General features: G+C 47.9%; 1 protein-coding gene across 2 annotated transcripts; it reads right to left on the bottom strand.

Moving 5' to 3' along the window:
* Positions 1–1,710: 1,710 nt before the first annotated feature.
* On the bottom strand, positions 1,711–15,637 carry MLEC (malectin). Of its 2 annotated transcripts, XM_080941133.1 has the most exons (5): positions 15,271–15,637; positions 9,643–9,821; positions 8,977–9,153; positions 8,837–8,894; positions 6,583–6,949 (listed from the first exon to the last, which is right to left on the bottom strand). In XM_080941133.1, the coding sequence occupies exons 1-5, from the start codon at positions 15,488–15,490 to the stop codon at positions 6,720–6,722; spliced, it is 864 nt and encodes a 287-aa protein (XP_080797259.1). In that variant the 5' UTR covers positions 15,491–15,637; the 3' UTR covers positions 6,583–6,719. The 2 variants fall into 2 exon arrangements, with proteins under 2 accessions (XP_080797260.1, XP_080797259.1); XM_080941134.1 differs by lacking the exons at positions 8,837–8,894; positions 8,977–9,153 and having other exon boundaries at positions 1,711–6,949.
* Positions 15,638–18,552: the final 2,915 nt, after the last annotated feature.

Here is an 18,552-nt window from a genome sequence, read left to right as displayed (position 1 = left end):
ATTGCCAACTCCAGAGCCTCCATGCACCGCCCCCTTTGCCTTGACCCCCTCACCTTTGCTGTAAGAAGATTTCCAGTAAGTGTTAGAATACCACCTCTCCTCCTCTGTGGAGGAAGGGGTGGGGAGTGAGGGGGGTTAAGTATGGAGGAAGGTCTAGCACACAGGCTCCAGCCAACCCGGAGCCTGATTTCCTAAGTCAGATTAATATCTAGACCCACAGAGTGGTCCAACCCAACAGCTGCGCTTGGCCCATGCTCTTCTGTCTGACAATTTCCCTCCCTGTTGAGTCCCTAGAGCAGTGCTTTTTCAGGTCCCATCTCCATTTGGTAGGTCACTGCTGCCATGCTAAATAACAGTAATCCCTACCTCTAAATTAGTAAAGTATTTTACCTTTGAGAGGGCACAGCCAGAGTCTCTGTGGTCCCTGAGAACAGACTCCATCAATACTGGCTTTACTCTTAGAGCTCAGTGCTGAATTCTCCCCAGCAGGGCAGGGCAAACTCGTCCTTCCTCACACAAAGCCAGAAACCTCCATTATAGTCTGGAGAGACAGTGGGTATGTTCTGGAGACACATATCACCACATGCTGGGGGATGGAAGGCAACAGAGCAATCACCAAGATCTAGAGTTGAGGACTAGGCATGGTGGCCACAACTTTTAATCCCGGCATTCATGAGTCAGAGACCAGCCTGATCGACATAGTGAATTCCAGGCCAACCGGGTTACTTAGTCAAATACCTACACTAAAATAAGTAGATAAATAAACAAACCAAAAATCCTGTCTGTTGCTTTTTCTTGCTATGTGGCCATGGGTCAGTTACTCTCAAAAGGAAAACACAGAGTAACATCTGTAAAGTGCTTGGCATTGTGGCCAGCCCTTTTCAAAGGCTCTCTTGAGGATAGCTAGAGTTAGTACAGCTGGAGGAAGAATCTGGGTACTCTGGGTAAGACTGGTTCTAAGTCATGGTTTGACCGTTTACTAACTAGCCTCAGGTAAATAACTGACATTTTGAGTGTCATAGAAATATTCTATGGCTTTACTTTAACGTTAAGTCTCCTCTCCATAGAGGGCACGGGACAAAAGGCACAGCTTGAGCCTTTGAACAGAAGTCACATTCAAACAAAACACACGCACATGGTTTTTCCTGGAGTGCTGGCTCAAGTGGTCAGGTGAGGACTTGTGAGAAAGTGTGTCCCAGTTCGTTGGGAGGTCAGATGACAACCTGTGGGTAAACTGGTTCTCACTTTCCCTGTGTGCTCTAGGATCTAAGCCAAGCCATTAGGCTTGGTAGCAAGGACCTTTACTCGCTGAGCCATCTTGCCAGCCCCAGGAGAGGCAGGAATGTCATTTTTTAGTCCTCCATGGCCTCCCTTCCCTCCACTTCTCCTACATTATCTTCTATTTTTGGGGGGTGTGGGGGGGGAACGATGTACTTATTAAGGGAGGTACCACAGCATGCATCAGCTCTCCCCTTCCACACACTGGGCATCAAGCTCAGGTTATCAGTTTTGGTGGCAGCTGAGCCACCTTACTGGTCTTTATTAGCGGTGGGGGTGGGGAGTCCAGACTGACAATTTAACTGAGTATTTAAATGAATGGGGTCTTCAACTCCTGATCCTCCCAAGAGTCGAGATGACAAGTGTGTGCCGCCACAGCCAGCCTACCATCACTCTTTGTGAGTTAAATTCAATCTCAACACGGAGTATCACTGCAAATTGTTTATTAAAACACAAAGCAATGGACAGTGAAAAACATCCTGATTTTTTACTTTTTGGTGGGAGTGGGGTGGGGCATGGAAGGGGTGGAGACAGATGGAGACAGCCCAGAAGAAACAACAGCTTTACCTACCCCTGCTGCTTCCCTGGCCAGCCAGGTTCAAGGTCCCTCAATACACCTTGCCACACTGCTGTAAATTTATGGTCTGGCCAGAGTCAGTCAGGGAAAAATGGGAAAGAATACGAGCTACAAAGGCTAAGGACTTGATGCCTGTTCTCCAGTACTGGATTCCGTAAGAAGCAGCCAAGTTCAATACTGAGGGGCAGGGTTGGTTTCCTCACAAGCCAGGCTGGGCCAACAGTGGTTGAAGAGGCTACCCTGAGCTTAGAGTGGAAAGCCATACTATCCCAGGGGAACGATGTGAAAAGGTAATGTTCCTTAACTCCAACGAAGGAACTAATCCAGGGTCAAATTTCTTTTCATTCCCTGGATCATGGCACACCAGGAAAGAGAAGAGCCAAGAATGTCTCCCTAGTTTTGCCACGACATCTCTCCTTGCCAAGTCTCCCCTCCCACCTGGCACCTCAACTGTTTCCTGACAGTTGTCCTTTGAAAGGACGGAAAGCACACTTCAGTTTGTTGTTGTTTCTCCTCATACTGAAATAAAGCACTAAGCTCAAAATAGAGGTGAGGATGGAGCTCTGCTCCTCCCAATGCTATGTGCTCCATCACACAAGATTGCTGGATGCGAGCGTGCCAAGGCCTCTCTGCCAACTCCCACAGGCACTACGTTTCCCTGGCTGCCAGCACAATCCCGGCCCCTTGTTTTTACACTCCTGAGAGAAGCCCATCCCAAGAGATGCACTCTGTTCTTTTCCTGCCAATCCAACCAGTCCCCAAATCTGCGCTTATCAAGATGATCTGGCCACCTAGAGCAAGCGAGGCAAAAGCAGCCCGGGAAAGACAGAGCAGATTGGCAGCAAGCCATATACATGCAAAGAAACTGGCCCTCCCTGGGCAGCTGACCACCAGTAGTACCATGCTAGTCGGCTAACATCATTAAGAAATCTAGCCCTTGTCCCTCTCCTGTGTCGGGGAAATCCAACACAGACAATTTTAGTTCCACCCAGAAGAGAAAGCTGCCCTGAGCTCTCTGGTGTAAGTAGTAAAGCTTCTTTGCAATTTTCTTAGCGCTCTTTGATCCCTAGTTACATCTTCCCTATAAGAGAGGCCAGGCTCTTCTGCAATCTCTAAGCAGATCCTGGGTGTCTGTGTGTCCTCAGTCAGTCTTACCTGAGAGTCACCTTCCTCAGAGGCCATAGCAGGAGGCCTAAAGTCACCCACCCCTCTAGCTCTGTCTTAACAGCAGGAGCGTCTGTTAGTCTCTCATTTGAGAATGCTCGTATGCTCTCCTAGATCTTTATAGAGTCAAAAAGAAGTGTCACACATGGTGATCACAAGTCCATTAAGGTTCCTCAAGGCAAGAAGATACTTGAATTATGTCAGAGTAGGCCAGCAAGGAGGGGGAGAGATAGGGAAACAGCCCACAGCAGGAACTATGGAACCCCTGCCCAGACCTGGATCTAGAGGGGATACCCACCTGACTCAGAGCAGGAGAGGAAAAGGCACTGTGCTGAGCGGGGTGGGTCCTTCCCCAGTTTCCAGGGAGAAGAAAGAACCTACTGACTCCTCCCTGGACTCCGAAAGGTGAGCCAGTTTCTAAGAAGAGGGCTCTGAGCCTTAAGAGAAGGGAATACTGCAGCTGTTTTCTCAGATCCTTAGCTAAGACTCTAGACCAGGGACAGGCCTTCCCAGGAGAGGCGGGAACGAGACAAGGAGGAGAAATTCCTTAAAACAGAAGCTTCTCAACAAAATTAAAAAGCCAAACCACGATTCTAAAACTGCTCCCAGGCACACAGCGCAGGAGTCAAATACAGCTCAATTCTACCCATCTCACTGAGGTGCATGTGACCCTGGGATCCCCTACTCAGCAGGAGCAGGAAAAAAGGTCACATGCTTAACAGGCAGCGCCTCTCACACGATAGGCTCTTGAAGGCTGCCTTTTAAACTGCCAGATCTGTGGGTGTCTAGTGAGTTGCTCCTCCTCAGGACAGCAGACTTTCCAAACAATAGATTTAATGTTTTAGGGACATGAATCCCACAAATCATTTATTGGCACAATGTTTAGGATAGTTTGAATAAAGACCTAAAGCAACCCAGCCAAAGGCCAGCTAGCCCCTGACTGACCTAAACCACACTGAACCGTGGACTCAACCCAGCTGTCTTTGCTTACTCTTCCCAAAACATTAACAGAGCCACACTCTGCTTTTATCTCTCTATAGGCTGGGTCAGTAGGCTCTAAAACCCTGGGTCAGAGTATAGCTCAAAACAAAAGCCCTGCACAAAACCTCTCCTACCTACCCCCTGACTAGCACCACTCAACAGCTCCCAATCCCAGGCAAACTCCTTGTTCTATCTCAAAACACAGAAGGGAACAAACAGTGCAAAAAGCAACATGAACAATGGAGTCATTCTTGACACACACAATATGAAATAAAAATAAAGAGTGCCCCACCCAAACCCTTTAACCAAACCTCATGTACCTACATCATCATGGAGGAAGGGAAAAACTTTCAAGTTCAATGCGAAGCAGCTCTTATTAGCTGGGCAGGCTTGGCTTAGGGAAATCTACCCCAGCCCCCGCCACACTCCTTCCCTTCTGTTTCCTTGCTTCCCTTTTAGTTTTGTTAGCTCCAGAAAGATGTTCCTTCCGTTTAGACACAACTAGAGGAAAGCACCCGTCCCTATCCCTCCGGGAAGGGGTGGGCTTGGAAACAGAGGCAGAAGCTGAGCTGCTTGGCTTACAGTACCATTAGGAAATGGCCCCAGGAGTCAGGGTTTCCTTCTGAGACTCTGAGTCACCAAAGGGATGAGTTGGGGTGAGAAAACAGGACCCCTCCTTCCTCAGAGACCCAGGCAAACAAGGCAACATGGAGGCAGGTGTTCTCTCCCTCATCTCATTGAATGTGCTGACAGTGTCCCATAGGCTTGTAAACAGCAATGGACCAGGAACCAAAGCCACTGTCAGAAGACCGATTAGTCAGGACATCTGTTGCGCTAGGCAGGTAGTCCCCTAGACCGTGGCAGTACCTCATCCTGCAGAAGCAGGGCCTTTGCAAGCACTCCAGGAAGTGCTCCTGACAGCAACTTCAGGCCACAGCCATGCAGCTGCTAATTCAGTACCCTAGAGCTAGCCTAAGTCACAGAGAAAAAGAGAACAGTTCTCAAATGACTAAGTGCTGGCCTGGAGTCATCATTAGGAGCCAAAGTCAAGACCTGGCCCAAGAGCTACTTACTGTGTCACACAGCTCAAATATCTGATAAGGCAAACTGAAAATTTAAACACATTCAGAAATATGGGCCTGGCCTGAGACTTGCACTGCTCCAACTCAAGCTGAAGCAATTCCTGCTGCTTCTGACCTAGAAAATCCCTTTTATCGCAGCCTCCTTGTCCCTCACTGTGTCTTAACTGACAGACAGAAGATGGTGACCAAAAGAAAGATAGGGGACACGGAAATTTCATCCCCTACAGAGGTGTTTACTGGGAATTTGAGACAGACACTTTGATGCTAAAGTTAGACATTCAGAGCCTCCAGAACTATGGCTGACGAGGACTCTTTCAGCCCCATCTTATGTGGATGGAGAGGGCAGCAGAGCACTGTTAGGATCAGTAAGGAGAACAGCTGGGCCGGGGCAGCCAGTCTCAGTTCTTTGGGGTGACTCTAGGCATAAGCCTAAACTAGCTGAAAGAGGACAGAGGACACAGGGACAGATGGACATTAGATTCTGGACATTCTAAACAGTGGTCAGTCACTTTAGCAGGGCTCAAGTCTCTGAGGTTGCTAACATAAGCCTTTTCTAATCCAAAGACCAGAAGAGACTTTTAAGGTCAAGTGTTCTGTTGCTGCAGGCTGGAAAGCATCCCTGTCCCCTGGCAGCAAGACCCTATGGAGGGGCCAGTAAGGGCTGCTGGCTCAGGAATTCAGGGAGGGAGGTACCAACAAGGTGAGGTGGTGGAGGGTCAGACACCTCAGCAGAGAGAACTCCAATATCCTGTCTCCTGCCCAGTTTTGACAATAATTTAGCTCTATGGTTGAGAAGTAAGAAATTTCAAATGAATCAGATTAAGAGAAAAATCAAGAAGAAATCAAGTCCTCAACAGGCACTGAAATCAAAACCGTTTGTTGTAGTAACAAGCTGTAGGCAACCTGAGGACCTGACATACGCTAGTCGTCTTGGGTACCAGACAGTCCTCTAACTGGCACACATCAAGATGAGATGACAATGAAGGTACGTGAGGTGGAGACATCAATGATCAACCCAGAAAGGCTTCCAAGGAAGGAAGCACTGACTTTCTTCTCCAGTCCTTTGCTTTTTCCTTTGTCTTTACCATCCAACTTATTTATCTCCACACACATACTTGGAATACCATGACTTCTGAAATCACATCTGGACATAAACTCAGAACACACCCAACTCCCACTGTGGTCTTCCCAGGTTATGTGACATTTTCCTGTTGTTTGTTAATGTCTAACCTAAAAAAACTGGGAACTGTGACTGCTCTGAGTTCAGAGTCCTTTCTACTACATATGTAATGAAGATCCTTGGAGAGGAAGGATCCACTCACTCAAGTACCTCGAGGAACAGAGAGCTGGGGGCCAGCTAGGCAGAGTAAGACTGAGCAGCTCTGCAACCAGTGTTGGTGGGGTGACCCCACTCACTCTGTTTCTCTTATTTCCTTTCCTCTGTGTGTGTGTGTGTGTGTGTGTGTGTGTGTGTGTGCGTGTGCATGTGTGCATGTGTGCGTGTGTGTGTGTGTGTGTGTGTGTGTGTGTTGTTTGACTTGTTTTCTCTTTTTCTAAACACTGTGAAAAATATAGAAACCAACATGTCTGGTTTCTTTCCCAGTCCCCGCCACCCTGCTGAGGATGGCCATTTGTTCTCACAAGCGGCAGAGGCAGAAGAGGGTTGGAATGAACACTCCAAAGGCCACCAGGATAGGAAACATGAGGCTGCTGTTGTCCGAGGCATAGGGGTTAGGTGTGCGAGGACCTGACTGCACCCTGTTCTTGTTGGTCTGTCTTTTGAGATTTGACCCCTCATCATATTCTTCCTCTTCCTCCTCCTCTTCTTTCTTCTCCAGTCCTGGATGAGGCTGCAGCTTTGGTACATCTAGTAGAAAAAAGAAAATGCACTTTAAGTCCCAGAGCATTGACATGAGACGATTCAGAGCAGTAAACGAGCCATACTAGAGAGACCCTGTGATTTAGCAAGGTCCACAGGAAGGGGTAGAAGTTATCTCTAACTGAAACAGAACACAGGAACAGTAGTCATATTCAGGTTGTACTAAAAAAGTAATAGAGGGCCGTCCTCACAGGGAGGTTATCACCCCTCTCTGCCTCACTTCTTTAAAGCTCCAAGAGGCTCACACAATAGGCAGGGACAGTGATCTGACAATTAATCCTCTTCCTTCTCTGTGTCCACATCCCTTCTGCTACAGATACTGAAGTGCTGAGCACCTCTGTGCTGACTCCTATGGAACCCAAGCAGAGCTTGGTGTAAAGTATCACCTTACTAGAAGATGTGCATCAGCACTGAACGGGGAGGGGAAGTATCAGGACATGGACCAGAGCCAGAGGGATGGCTCCATGCTTGAGAGCACTAGCTGCTCTTGCAGAAGACCTAGGTTCAGTTTCCAGCACCCACACAGTGGCTGTAAGCCACCATGGCATAACCGAAGTTCTAGTTTTTCTTTGGACTTCTGAGAATACTAAACACCAGATGTGATGCATACATAACACACACACTAACACACTTGCACATTTTGTACATGCACACAGACAAAATACTTATACACATGAAATAAGTCTAAAACAATTAAGGATATGACTTTTATGTATTCAAGACAAGACGGGAAATAATGCAGAGAAAAGATGAAGAAAAACCAGTAAGATACCAAGTTTTCCCTGCAAAAATCAGCTGGGAGACTGGTGCCAGAGTAATCTAAAGCCGGAGCAAGAACTCTATCAAGGCTGATCCAAGGCCAAGGAGAAACTGACAATGAATATTACCTCTGTGTACTATAGCAATGCCCACCAAACCCACAGGGACTCTAACTTTGTCTTTCTCTCCAAAGAACTAAAACCCAAACTACAAATGGAACTTAAGACACATTTCAGGTAATTCTAGTACATTTGCTGAGCGCGTGCGTTCGAGCCTACGCATACACACAGCCATAAGGCTATGGGATCAGTTTTCTCCATCCACCACGTAGATCCTAAGGATCATATTCAGGTCATGGTCTCAGCAGCAGGAACTTCCTGATGAACCCTCCTGCCAGTCCTCAGGTGATTCTGAGTGAGATAATGGGAGGGATCCCAAAAGGACCCACCACCAATCCCAACTCATAGTGCAGTTTACAATTTGTCACAGAGGCAGGATGTGGGAGGGGGTCTTATTTTTACTCCCAGCATTAGGGAAACTGAGGCAGGAGACTGTCCTGTGAGTCAAGGACAACAGCTTGGTCTACATAGTGAGTTCCAGGACAGCCGGGACTAGAGATACTCTCTCCAGCCCCAAGACTCTATTTCAAGAGGAAAAAAGAAAAGATTTTTGGGGAGGCTGGAGAGATGGCTTAGAAGTTAAGAGCACTGACTGCTCTTCCAGAGGCCCTGAGTTCAGTTCCCAGCAACCACATGGTGGCTCTGAACCATCCATAAAGGAATCTGATGCCCTCTTCTGGTGTGCCTGAGAACAGCTATAGTGTACTCATACCTAAAATAAATAATTCTTAAAAAAAAAAAAAAAAAAAAAAAAAAAAAAGATATTGTCAAAGACCAACTGTTGATTAAACAAAAACAGACAGGGATAAACAGACCAGACTTTAACAGTTTGTGGCCAGCACCACGTGATACTTCGACCTTATTCATCTGACTCTGAGTTCTCCATAATTTCATGTTAAATATTTTCAAAATAATGACTAGCTAAATCACCTCAAGCACTCTTCAACCACATCCTTCAGCACTAGTCAAGAAGCAGAAGGTAAAAATCCTAACTTACCGTCTACTGTCCCAGCCATGATGTAGAGTGCACAGACTTTGGGATTGTCATAGTACCCCTAGGAAATGGAAAAACACAGTCAGGCCAGGTGGCAGCAAACATCTCCACCTCCCTCAGATGTGAGGCACAGCTGCTGTTACCTTGACAAACTCGATGTAGAGCTTCCCTGTGAAGGTAGATACCTCCCCCTGGACACTCAGCTTCCCCTTTCTGATGCTCATAGGAATGATTTCATCATGAGCCGTGCTGTGCCCAACACGATCAAAGATGTCCAAGTCCTTCACCACAACATGGCCATTTAGTCGGACATCAAATACCTTCCAGGATTAAAAGAAAAGACAAAGTTAACACCACCAGCTTCAAATCCCTTGGAGAAATTAGACATTATGTATCTGCTTAGGCTTCATAACCTAAGTTATGGCTCTGGATATACTCCAAGGTGTCTGTCATCCTTCACCAGAGCCAACAAAACCACAACCCTTTTATTGCCAAGGTTGCATGCTGGCCTGAGAGGGGAGAAAGGAGACAGAGAGCACCAGAACAACAATCCGAGGGATAAAGTACTGAGAATCAAGGAAGGAAGTGAGCAGGAGGTTCCTAAAAGTACCAGTTTTGTTACCAAGCCCCAGACAGTACAGCCAATGGGCAAGGGACGCAGCTTCTCTAAGGGAAGACCCAAACTTCCCTCGGAGCTCACCGCTCCTCCTTTATGAGGCTCACAGGTTTCCACTCTAGCCTCAAGAGTATTGAACTGTTCAAAAGCAGTGGTGTGCCACTGGTCAAGCAGGAACCTAAATAACCCTCACCTTCTGCTGAGACTGTGCAAAGTAGACCTCAGCAAACTTCAACACCAGCACGTAGTCCCCCTCCTCCTTGACAGGGACTTCATAGCCAAAGGTCTCTTCATTGTACCGCTCTGTCTGATACAGGATCTGGTCCTCTGGGGTGGAGCGCAGGATTGGCAGTTTCATGCCATAGTCTGAGGCTAAGGAAACACAAAGAGAAAGCACATCAAAGGCAAGACAAAGAGTAGAGAGGACCGGCAGAGCATTTCCAGGGCAACACTCTAGTAACTCTCCCAGTACAGGGGGCCACTCCCTCTGCACCTGGCTCCAGAGAGAGTTCACACAAAGACAAGAGTCAGAGAGCTGCTGACATGGAAGGGAAACATCGAAGAAACCAGTCATCCTGCCAACAGAACTTTACATCTAGTTCCTGGGCATGCTAGGAAGGGATGGGGATGAGTGAGTCTAGTTCTTGAAACCAAGGGAATGAGATGCTCAGAGAAAACCTGAGACCGTGAACACTAGAGCAACTCTAATCAGCTTTGATGAGTTTCCTCAGTCTAAACCAACCTGGATTACCTGTCAGGGAAGCCAGTTACTTTTACATTTACTATATTACTTACTACAAATAATATACTAGCTGTACTTTTTGTTGTTTTTCAAAATTGTTATTTAAAAATCCTAAGGTGCCAAAGAAAAGCAGGCTTGTAAAAGAGAGGAAGGTGTTCTGCAACTTCTTCCTGACGAAACTATCTTACATGCCACAGACTGAGACTTCACCTCCACTGCCCTCCCACCACTGCCTCCGTTAAACCAACAGGAGAAATGTTCTACTCAGGCTCAGCTCATAGCCACTTGGTACAGCCCCTACAGACCAAGACTAAATAAAGCACTCTGCAATGGCAGGGCCCCTGCCCATTTCCAGGACTGACAACAAGGGTAAAGGAAATCCTCTACAGCCCTCAGTCCTCTTGGTAACAAGCTGTGAAGGTGTTTGTTTTTCCCCACAAAACAAACTAAACTAGGATCTTTTCAAAGATATACCACCCTCCAGTCCCAAGAGAAGAAAACTCATGCATCCTGACAAGAACAATTCAGTTCTTTTAGCATACACATACAATGAGGCTTACAACATCCCACAAAAATCTCCTCCCCAGACTACTTCAGAGTGTGCCTTTTCTGAAAACTTTAAGCCCACCTTCCACCTGAACATACCCGACAGACACCTGATCCTTTGACAGATGGGCAGATCTGCCATGACCATACCACCCTGGAACAAGTCCGGGCTCATCTGACTTATTCTAGCTTCCAGATCCCGATTCAAAGGAAAGGACCCAACAAAAGGTGAAAGATGAACTCAAAGTCCCGAAGGCTAAGGTCAAGCCCTTGTAAAAATAAACATAACTGTTAACAGTTCCTGTAAGTGACATTAGCCTTGTGATCAGATGCACATAGGAGACAATGGGACAGGAAACTCATTGTAGTTTTGTCTTCAGACTCTTCTTCCAGTATCTCCTCAGGAAATCAAAGAGGCACGCTTACAGCTTACAAAGGATGTGGGGCTAACACGCCCACCCTGGCTCCTTCCTAAGCTCCAAAACCTCAGGACATACACCTATGCAACCTAAAAGGCTATTTCTCTTCTGAATGCTAAAAATTTCCTTCTCCCAGGAGGGCTTGGGACTCTTGCAAAATTGGAACGTTAGCTAGATTTTGTTTACTGATACACAGCAAATGTTGTGCATGTGTGGACCCCCACCCCCTCCCTGAATGGAGAACTTAAGAAACCAGCAGCAGTGTTGTCTGTAGCAGTCTCAGTTCCACAGATCAGAAAACTGCCAAGTGAACAAGACTTAAACAAGCTGGGATTAACTTGTACTGGTTTCTCTTTAAGCCCAAGTGGCTATCCTAAGAGATCTGCTTTGAAGTCCCAAAAGACAGAGTAGCAAAAACAGGATTTTTCTTCCCTCATTAGCTTTTATACACAAGCAGCTAAACAGGTTTCTTTAGCATAGAATGAGTGTACAGTCAGCATACTGTGGATGCTACCACAACACAGTTCAGTTAACCAGAAAGGAAGGAGGCCAAAGGGCCAACATTTTATCTGCTCCTTGCAGGGAGGGCCAGGTTCTCTGGAAAATTGAACCGAGCCTCAGAGTAAGACAGGCCTAGATTTGAACCCTGACCCTACCACCTACTAAGTGATGCTGAACTACTTGTTTCCTTCAGGTCCATTTCCTCAGCTATAGTATGAGGTTATCACCTACTCCACAGAACTGCAGAGACGGTGAGACACCTGGGAAAATCTTAGCAGATGGTCCCACACGGGGATAGACAAAAGATAAACATGTAGAAATGCTCGCTGGGCAGAGGTATGTGCAGTAAGCACTAAAGAAAATGCCTCTGCTCTGGGAGTTTAGAAAACAGTTAGCAAGCCAAGCAGCAGGAGGCAGGGCAGACCCAGTGCTATGAGCAGCAAGTCAGTCAGGTCTACAGAGCTAGTTTCAGACAAGCAGGGCTGTGCAATGAGTTCCTGTCTTAAATAAATATGAAAACATTAAAGGGAGGCAATGAAATGAGTTAGAAAGCTACAGCTAAAAGGAGAATCTGCACCGAGCAGGAATGTGTATGACGCACCCACCATAAAGTGCCAAGTACTCCTGAGATCCCAGCACTCAGAAGCCTGAGGTAGGAGGGTACCACAAATTCAAGGCCAGTCTGGACCACAGAATAAGACTGTGTTTAAAAACAAATAAATGAATTGCTTCCTCTAGGCCCCCTGACCACTATTTCTCAATTTAAAAAGGGGGTTGGGGGGAGAGTTCAAAATTATCCTAAAGCTACATGGTAAATCTGGGGCTAACCTGGGCAACCTGAAACCTTGTCTCAGAACAAACCAACAACAATGTCACACCCCCAGAATGCACAACATGCAGCAGCACTTTCTAGAGCAGTGCTTTCATGTGCTGAATTGAAGCACAGATGTAAAATGCCTTTTCCAGGCTATCCCAAGGCAGAAATCAAAGTCAATAAACATTTTATCAAGTGCCGTTAGCAGCACAAGCCACTGGATACCCCAGGCCACTCAGCTACGGGAACACTGAACTACAAAGAACGTGGAGTAACAGCAGGTTCAAAATCAGGCCAAACCCTTATCTGGACTAAGCTGGCAACAGATATCTGAATTCACTCAGCAGAAAATGAACTTTCCTCAGCAGCTGCAAACAGTATTACACTATATGGAAAGAGATGAAGCACAGTGCTCCTGCAATCGGCATAAATAGCCGCAGGAGACAAGGGTCTCCAAATAAGGGGCACACCCTGACCCAGAGAAGGAAAGGCAGATCAACAGCTGCCTTCCCGTGGCAGGGCTGACTCCTCAGCACAGAAAAACTAGAAAGTTGACTGCTAAGTGGAAGCTCAGACTTATCTGGGGCCCAGACCTGCTGCCAGGAAGAGCTCCTCAGGAACTAGTAAGTACTAATACATGCTGGTCAAAGCCACGGCAGTACCCCCAACTCTCCTTTCCATGTCTGTGTGCCAGCCGCACCCAGACAAACAGACAGTCTGGGACAGGGAACTTTCATTTTTACATCGTCCCAAATGTGAGTGTCCAAAATGGAGTCTGGTAGGCCTCATGTATTTTGTATTAGCTACAAATTATGCAGCCCAATCCCAATTCATACACACACACACACACACACACACATACATGTTCTGGCCCCCAGAACTACAGTCCAAGGACAAGAGAACCTGGCTGGCTACTGACCAAACCAAAACTAAACCACCTGCACCAGCACCTTAAAAGCAGGGTTTCTGAGTGAGCAGTGCAGACACTAAAGACAGCACTCTTAATTTTATCCTCTGTCCTGGGGAACGTAACAGCAGGACAATGGAGCCAGTGTAAAGCTGGGTATCTGAATGAAGAAACCAGCCGTGCACTGTCTTCACCTCCATTATCTCAAAAGGCAAAGTTCACCAACTGTCTGGTTTCCTCAGGAGCTCCTTCCTCTCTGCCCACAATCAAGAAGAAAGAGGAACACCAGCAACAGAGGCAGTAACGACCTGCTGTTACAAAGTCTGGCTTTGGCTGCCACAACCTGGAGCCCTGACTCAGCAGAAACCAGGTCCCTGGGACCTACATGCCAGGTCTAAATAGATTCCAGGACACAGAGCTTCAGAGAACAGCCCCATGTGCCAAGACCCTTACATGTATAAAAGCAATAAATTCTCCTTTCTTTGGTGAAACAAACTCACAAAGTAGCCTTGGATTTCTGACTGGGAACTCCCTATGTAAACTAAACTGACCTTTAACAATCAGGGATCTGCCTGCCTCTGCCTCCCAAGTGCTGAGATTATAGGTGTGTGCCACCACATCCAGATAATACAGACACAATATAACTATAAGGACACGAAAATTGGGAGAAACTAAGTTGAACCCTTTAGTAAAGTTAAAAGAGCCACATATGGACACTGAAAAAAAAAAAACTTCTCGTTGTCTAGAAAGGCATATTGCCAATTAGAGGCCCTCTGCACACAGCATTTCCCCAGAACCCGAAACAAGGATTAAGTTTTTAGAAAGCTTTTTTAAACAGTTTTATGTGTATAGTGTTCTGCCTGCATATATTCTGTCTGTGCACATGTGCTGGACTCTAGAGGTCAGAAAGCAGCACTGGACCCCTGGGAAATGGAATTATGGACCACCTCAGTGCTTGGGTTCTTTGGAAGAACAAATCTCTTCAATCCCCCAATTTCTTTCTAAACCTGTTTTTCAATCCTACTTATAGGGCAGTTTTCTCCAAAGAATGGATTGGGGGTAATCTGTAACAGAAGCGCCTGGGGCAGAAACCTGAGTCTCAGCTAGTTAAGTAAAAAAGTTTGTCTACTGGGTCTAGAGAAGGCCCCAGGAACCTGTGTTTTTAACCACCTGCCCTCAAAATTTTCATTTGCCAATGTGAACCGTGGAACTCTGTAAAAACCACTTTTCCCCCTAAGCTGGAATCATACTTCTTGGATCACCGGGGCGGGGGGGGGGGGGGGAGGTTACTGGAATACTCAAACCTTACAGAGGTTGACCTCATGGGCACGATGGGCTTCAATATACCAACACCCGACGGGTGGCTTTTACTTTTAAGCACACAAACTCCAAAGTAAGGTAGGGGAGGGTGCCACAGTCAAACTTTGCCGGACTCTCCCTTCGAAGATTCTTTGCTGTTCTGGCTAAGAATCGAGCCCCACTCCCGGAGAAAGGGCACAGAAAGAGGTATTTGTAGGTGGGCAAGAATCTACTAGGAATCGTCGCGATAGCAGAGCAGTGGAATCGATGACCTACAACCAGCGAGGCCTCCAGGCGCCAGGCAAAAGGCCACCCTTGTCTTTACATTCCCAGCTTGGGTGGGATGAGGGACTGAGAAAACGCAAGATGAGAAAGATCTAAATATAACTTCTCGCCAACTCTATGCCTCGATGGCTCTTGGTAGCTTCGAGCCAGGGCTAGGCCCTGGGCTCTGGCCAGGTCCCTGGGGGTACTGCAGAGAGAAACTTCGCTCCAAGGATGTGGTCTCGCGGAAGAGAGGAAGGGGCTCGAGGCCCGCAGCTGAGCCCTGCTCACAGGCCGCGGATCCCAAGGCTCGGCCGAGGGGCTCTCACCTCGGCCCACCCGGCCTTCCAGGGGGTCCTTGCGGAAGTGGATCCCGTGCACGTCCACATGCGCCTCGCCGCCCGCGTTGACTGCCCAGATGACGCTCTCTGGCAGTCCGGCCCCAGCGGCGCCGACCACGCCGAGCCCCGGATTCCGGAGCTCCGGCAACAGCAGCAGTAGCCGGAGAAGCGCCACAGCGGCTCCCTCAGCTGCCCGGGGCCTCGGCATGGCGGCCACCACTGCGGGGGCAGACCCTGCCGACCCTCGTCCTCGGCCGGCTGCCAGGCCGCCCCCGACTCAGTAAAACAGCGCCACGGACCGTTCTGCCACAGCAACCCGGGACATGTCGCTCTCGGGCCTCCTCCTCAGCCTCGGGTGCCGCCTCCCACCTCAGGAACAACCTACCCCGCCGCCCATCCCTCCGCCTGGACGCTTCAGCCAATCAGAGTGCGGCCCTCATTAATTACCCACCACCCCGCCGAGAGCGGCCTTTCTATTGGCTAGTGTGTTCTGAAAGGGGCGTGGCCGCACCCAGGCTCCGGCCCAACCACCGGGCACGAGAAGGAGCGCGCGCAGAGGGAGGGAGTTCGGTTGAAGCGGCGGTTCCATGCGGAAGTGGCGGGTGCAGCGCCCAGGCCGCCCCGGAATCCCACATTAGACTAGGAAAGGTGGCCTGGGCGGGGAAGGTTTAGAGAAGGGCGCACTGACACGTCGCCAACACTTCCGGTGCTCTAGATCTTGGGACCCCGTCAGCTCTGAAGGGGGCGTTGCCGTCTTTTCCGTCCCCTCCTTTTTTACCCCAGAAAGCAAGAGCACAGGCTCTAGCAGGGGAAGCAATGGTTTGGCCCCGTGTGGGGCATAGGACTCAGTCTTTCCTTGTGATGCCATTTGTACACATGGCAGGACACAAGTCCCACGAGGATAAGGTCCCGCCTTCACCCCTTAGCAGGCGCGTGGTGTGTGGTAGCGTCCAGGAGGCCGTCCAATCAGAATGCTCCAACGCAGCGGAAACGCGTGGCCGTTAGGGGAGGGGGACCCAGGATGCCTGCGTCTCCATGGCGACGGTCTCTGGCGGGCCTGAGAACCTCCTCCCCCTGGTGACCACTGGTGGCCTGGCCTACCTGGCACTGGCACAACCCGAGCTCCCTCCTCTGGCATTTCAGCCAGCGCTCTTCTACATTAGCGTCCGTACCCTTAGGCATCTGCCCAAGCTCCCATTTTTCTGACACAATCAAGCGGGGGAAGTGAAATCATTTGTTCCCTAAGTATTTAATTCTGTCCATACAACAAGGGTTGTCAGATTAGGCAGATTAGGCCGACAAAATATAGAAAGCCCGGTTAGATTTGATTTTTGAGGTTCAAGAAAGAAAGCGAGAAAGAGAGGAAGAAAGAAAGGAAGGAAAAAAAGGAACATAAAACAGCTCTAGGCACGGTGACACCAGGTGACACGTTCCTGTATTCTCAGGGCTCTTACATGGGAGGTTGAAGCAGGAGGATTACCAGTTTTAAAGACCACTTTGAGCTTCAAGAGTGCGATCCTGTCTCAAAACTAAACAGGAAGCTGGAGAGGTGATGGATGGCTCAGCGGTTGAGAACGCTAGCTGCTCTGGCGGAGGACACGGGCTGCTAAGGATGGATCCAAAGGATGGGTCGCGGTCTTCTGATCTTCATTATGTGCCCGTGATGCTTAGACAGACGTGTATAAACATCCCTGCTCGGGATTGCCAAGGCCCAGGCCAAAGTTTTCTTTAAATCCTCTGCACTCTCTCAGGACAGGTGACCTCCAGAGGATGACAGAAACTGAGCTGAGTCCGAGCTGAGTTCAGTTCCTTTCTCAGTGGCTTCCCATTTCTACCTGCCTTTAGATCTTCGAGCTTTTGCTGACCCAAAACAGAAATGTCACCATTCCCCAGCTCTGCACCTCTCTCCTTTGGGAGACTAGGGTTGAGCTGAGCACTATGTGCGTGTGCTAGGTAACTATTCCTTCTACCCCTGAGGTGCAGCCCCAGACTTCAATTATTTTTCTTTGAGTCTATCTCTTGTTAAGTTGTCTAGACTCAAATTCATGATCCTCTGCTTTAGCCTTCCAAGTAGCTAAAATAACAGGCTTGTGCTACCTTGGCCAGCTTTAAAAAAAAAAAAAAAAAAAAAAAAAAAAAAAAAGGATTCTCATGGAAAAATGTAGTCAACACGGAAGGGAACTTGAAAAAAAGATCATACACACCTATCCAAAGCCAAGATTAGGACTGTAGCCAAGATGGCCCTGACAGCTAGTTCTCTACACACATTGTTCCCACACATCTGAAACTCATAACCATCTCAGAAAGCTGAAAAAACAGGAAATGTCCCCCGTCTTAAGGATGAGAAACTTTAAAAGTTGAAGTAGGTAATTTGTGTAAAACCACCCAACAACCTTCAGCTTCAAACTCACTTATGCTGTGAGACTGGCTACTTATGAGGCCGTATTTGATGGGACTTAACAGCTCTTCCAGGTGTCTCTTAGGTCACCTGAGTAAGGGAATTCACCTCTCTGTGCCTCAGTTCCTCCCTCTCTGATACAAAATAATTGTACATATGCCCCAAGACCGTGAGACATAAAAGAGATATATGTTTTAAGGGAAGAGAATATTTTAAAAGATTTTCAGAAATTACTTATTTGTAAGCAGGGGGCAGGGAGACACGTAGGTACACAACTTGGGTGTGGAGGTCAGAGGACAACATTCAGGAGTCAATGATTTTCATCATCAACTTGGGCTTGACAGCAAGTGCCTCTCCATCCTAAGCTGTCTTACTTCCTCTTTTCATTTTTAGACGAAGCCAGGCCAGCCTCAAACTGGGAGGTAGCTGTCTGTAGCTGAGGATGGCAGCCGGTCCCTGTACCTGCTGGTCTACCTTACCAGCCCAAGAGCATTGTGTGACCATGGAGCACATGGCCAAGTGTCAGTAAATGTGTCTTAAGTGTTTGGGGGCACAGAGACTTAGATTCAAAGCCTGCTTCTACTTTTTAGAACCATGTTCTAAAAGAACTTGGGAAGTCCTTTCTCCCCTCAGAGCCCCAGCTTCCTCACAGGATAGATGTAATTAGAATATCCACACGTAGGACTTTCAGAAACCTTTAGCAGAGAGCCTGACTCAGACGGTGTTTAGTACATAGCAGTTATCAATCATACAAGGAGAAATGATTAAAACATGTCAGGCTGGCAATGTAATAGTAGAAAAGGCCCTTGTGAACACCCAAGGCTAACTAGTTGGGAAAAACCCTTCAACCCTAGGAAGGGAAAAGCCAACAG

Source organism: Micromys minutus (genome assembly GCF_963924665.1).
Source record: "Micromys minutus genome assembly, chromosome: 29".
Lineage (NCBI taxonomy): Eukaryota > Metazoa > Chordata > Mammalia > Rodentia > Muridae > Micromys > Micromys minutus.
Note: the sequence above shows the minus strand (reverse complement) of the source record. Positions and strands in the feature narration are given on the sequence as shown.

Bases quoted from the DNA above. Each gene is read 5' to 3' on its own strand.
- MLEC (XM_080941133.1), bottom strand. From the start codon at position 15,490: ATGCCGAGGCCCCGGGCAGCTGAGGGAGCCGCTGTGGCGCTTCTCCGG. The intron at 9,822-15,270 runs GTGAGAGCCCCT...GTGTTTCCTTAG, and splicing joins GGAAGGCCGGGTGGGCCGAG to CCTCAGACTATGGCATGAAA. The intron at 8,895-8,976 runs GTAACAGCAGCT...TCCATTTCCTAG, and splicing joins TCTACATCGAGTTTGTCAAG to GGGTACTATGACAATCCCAA.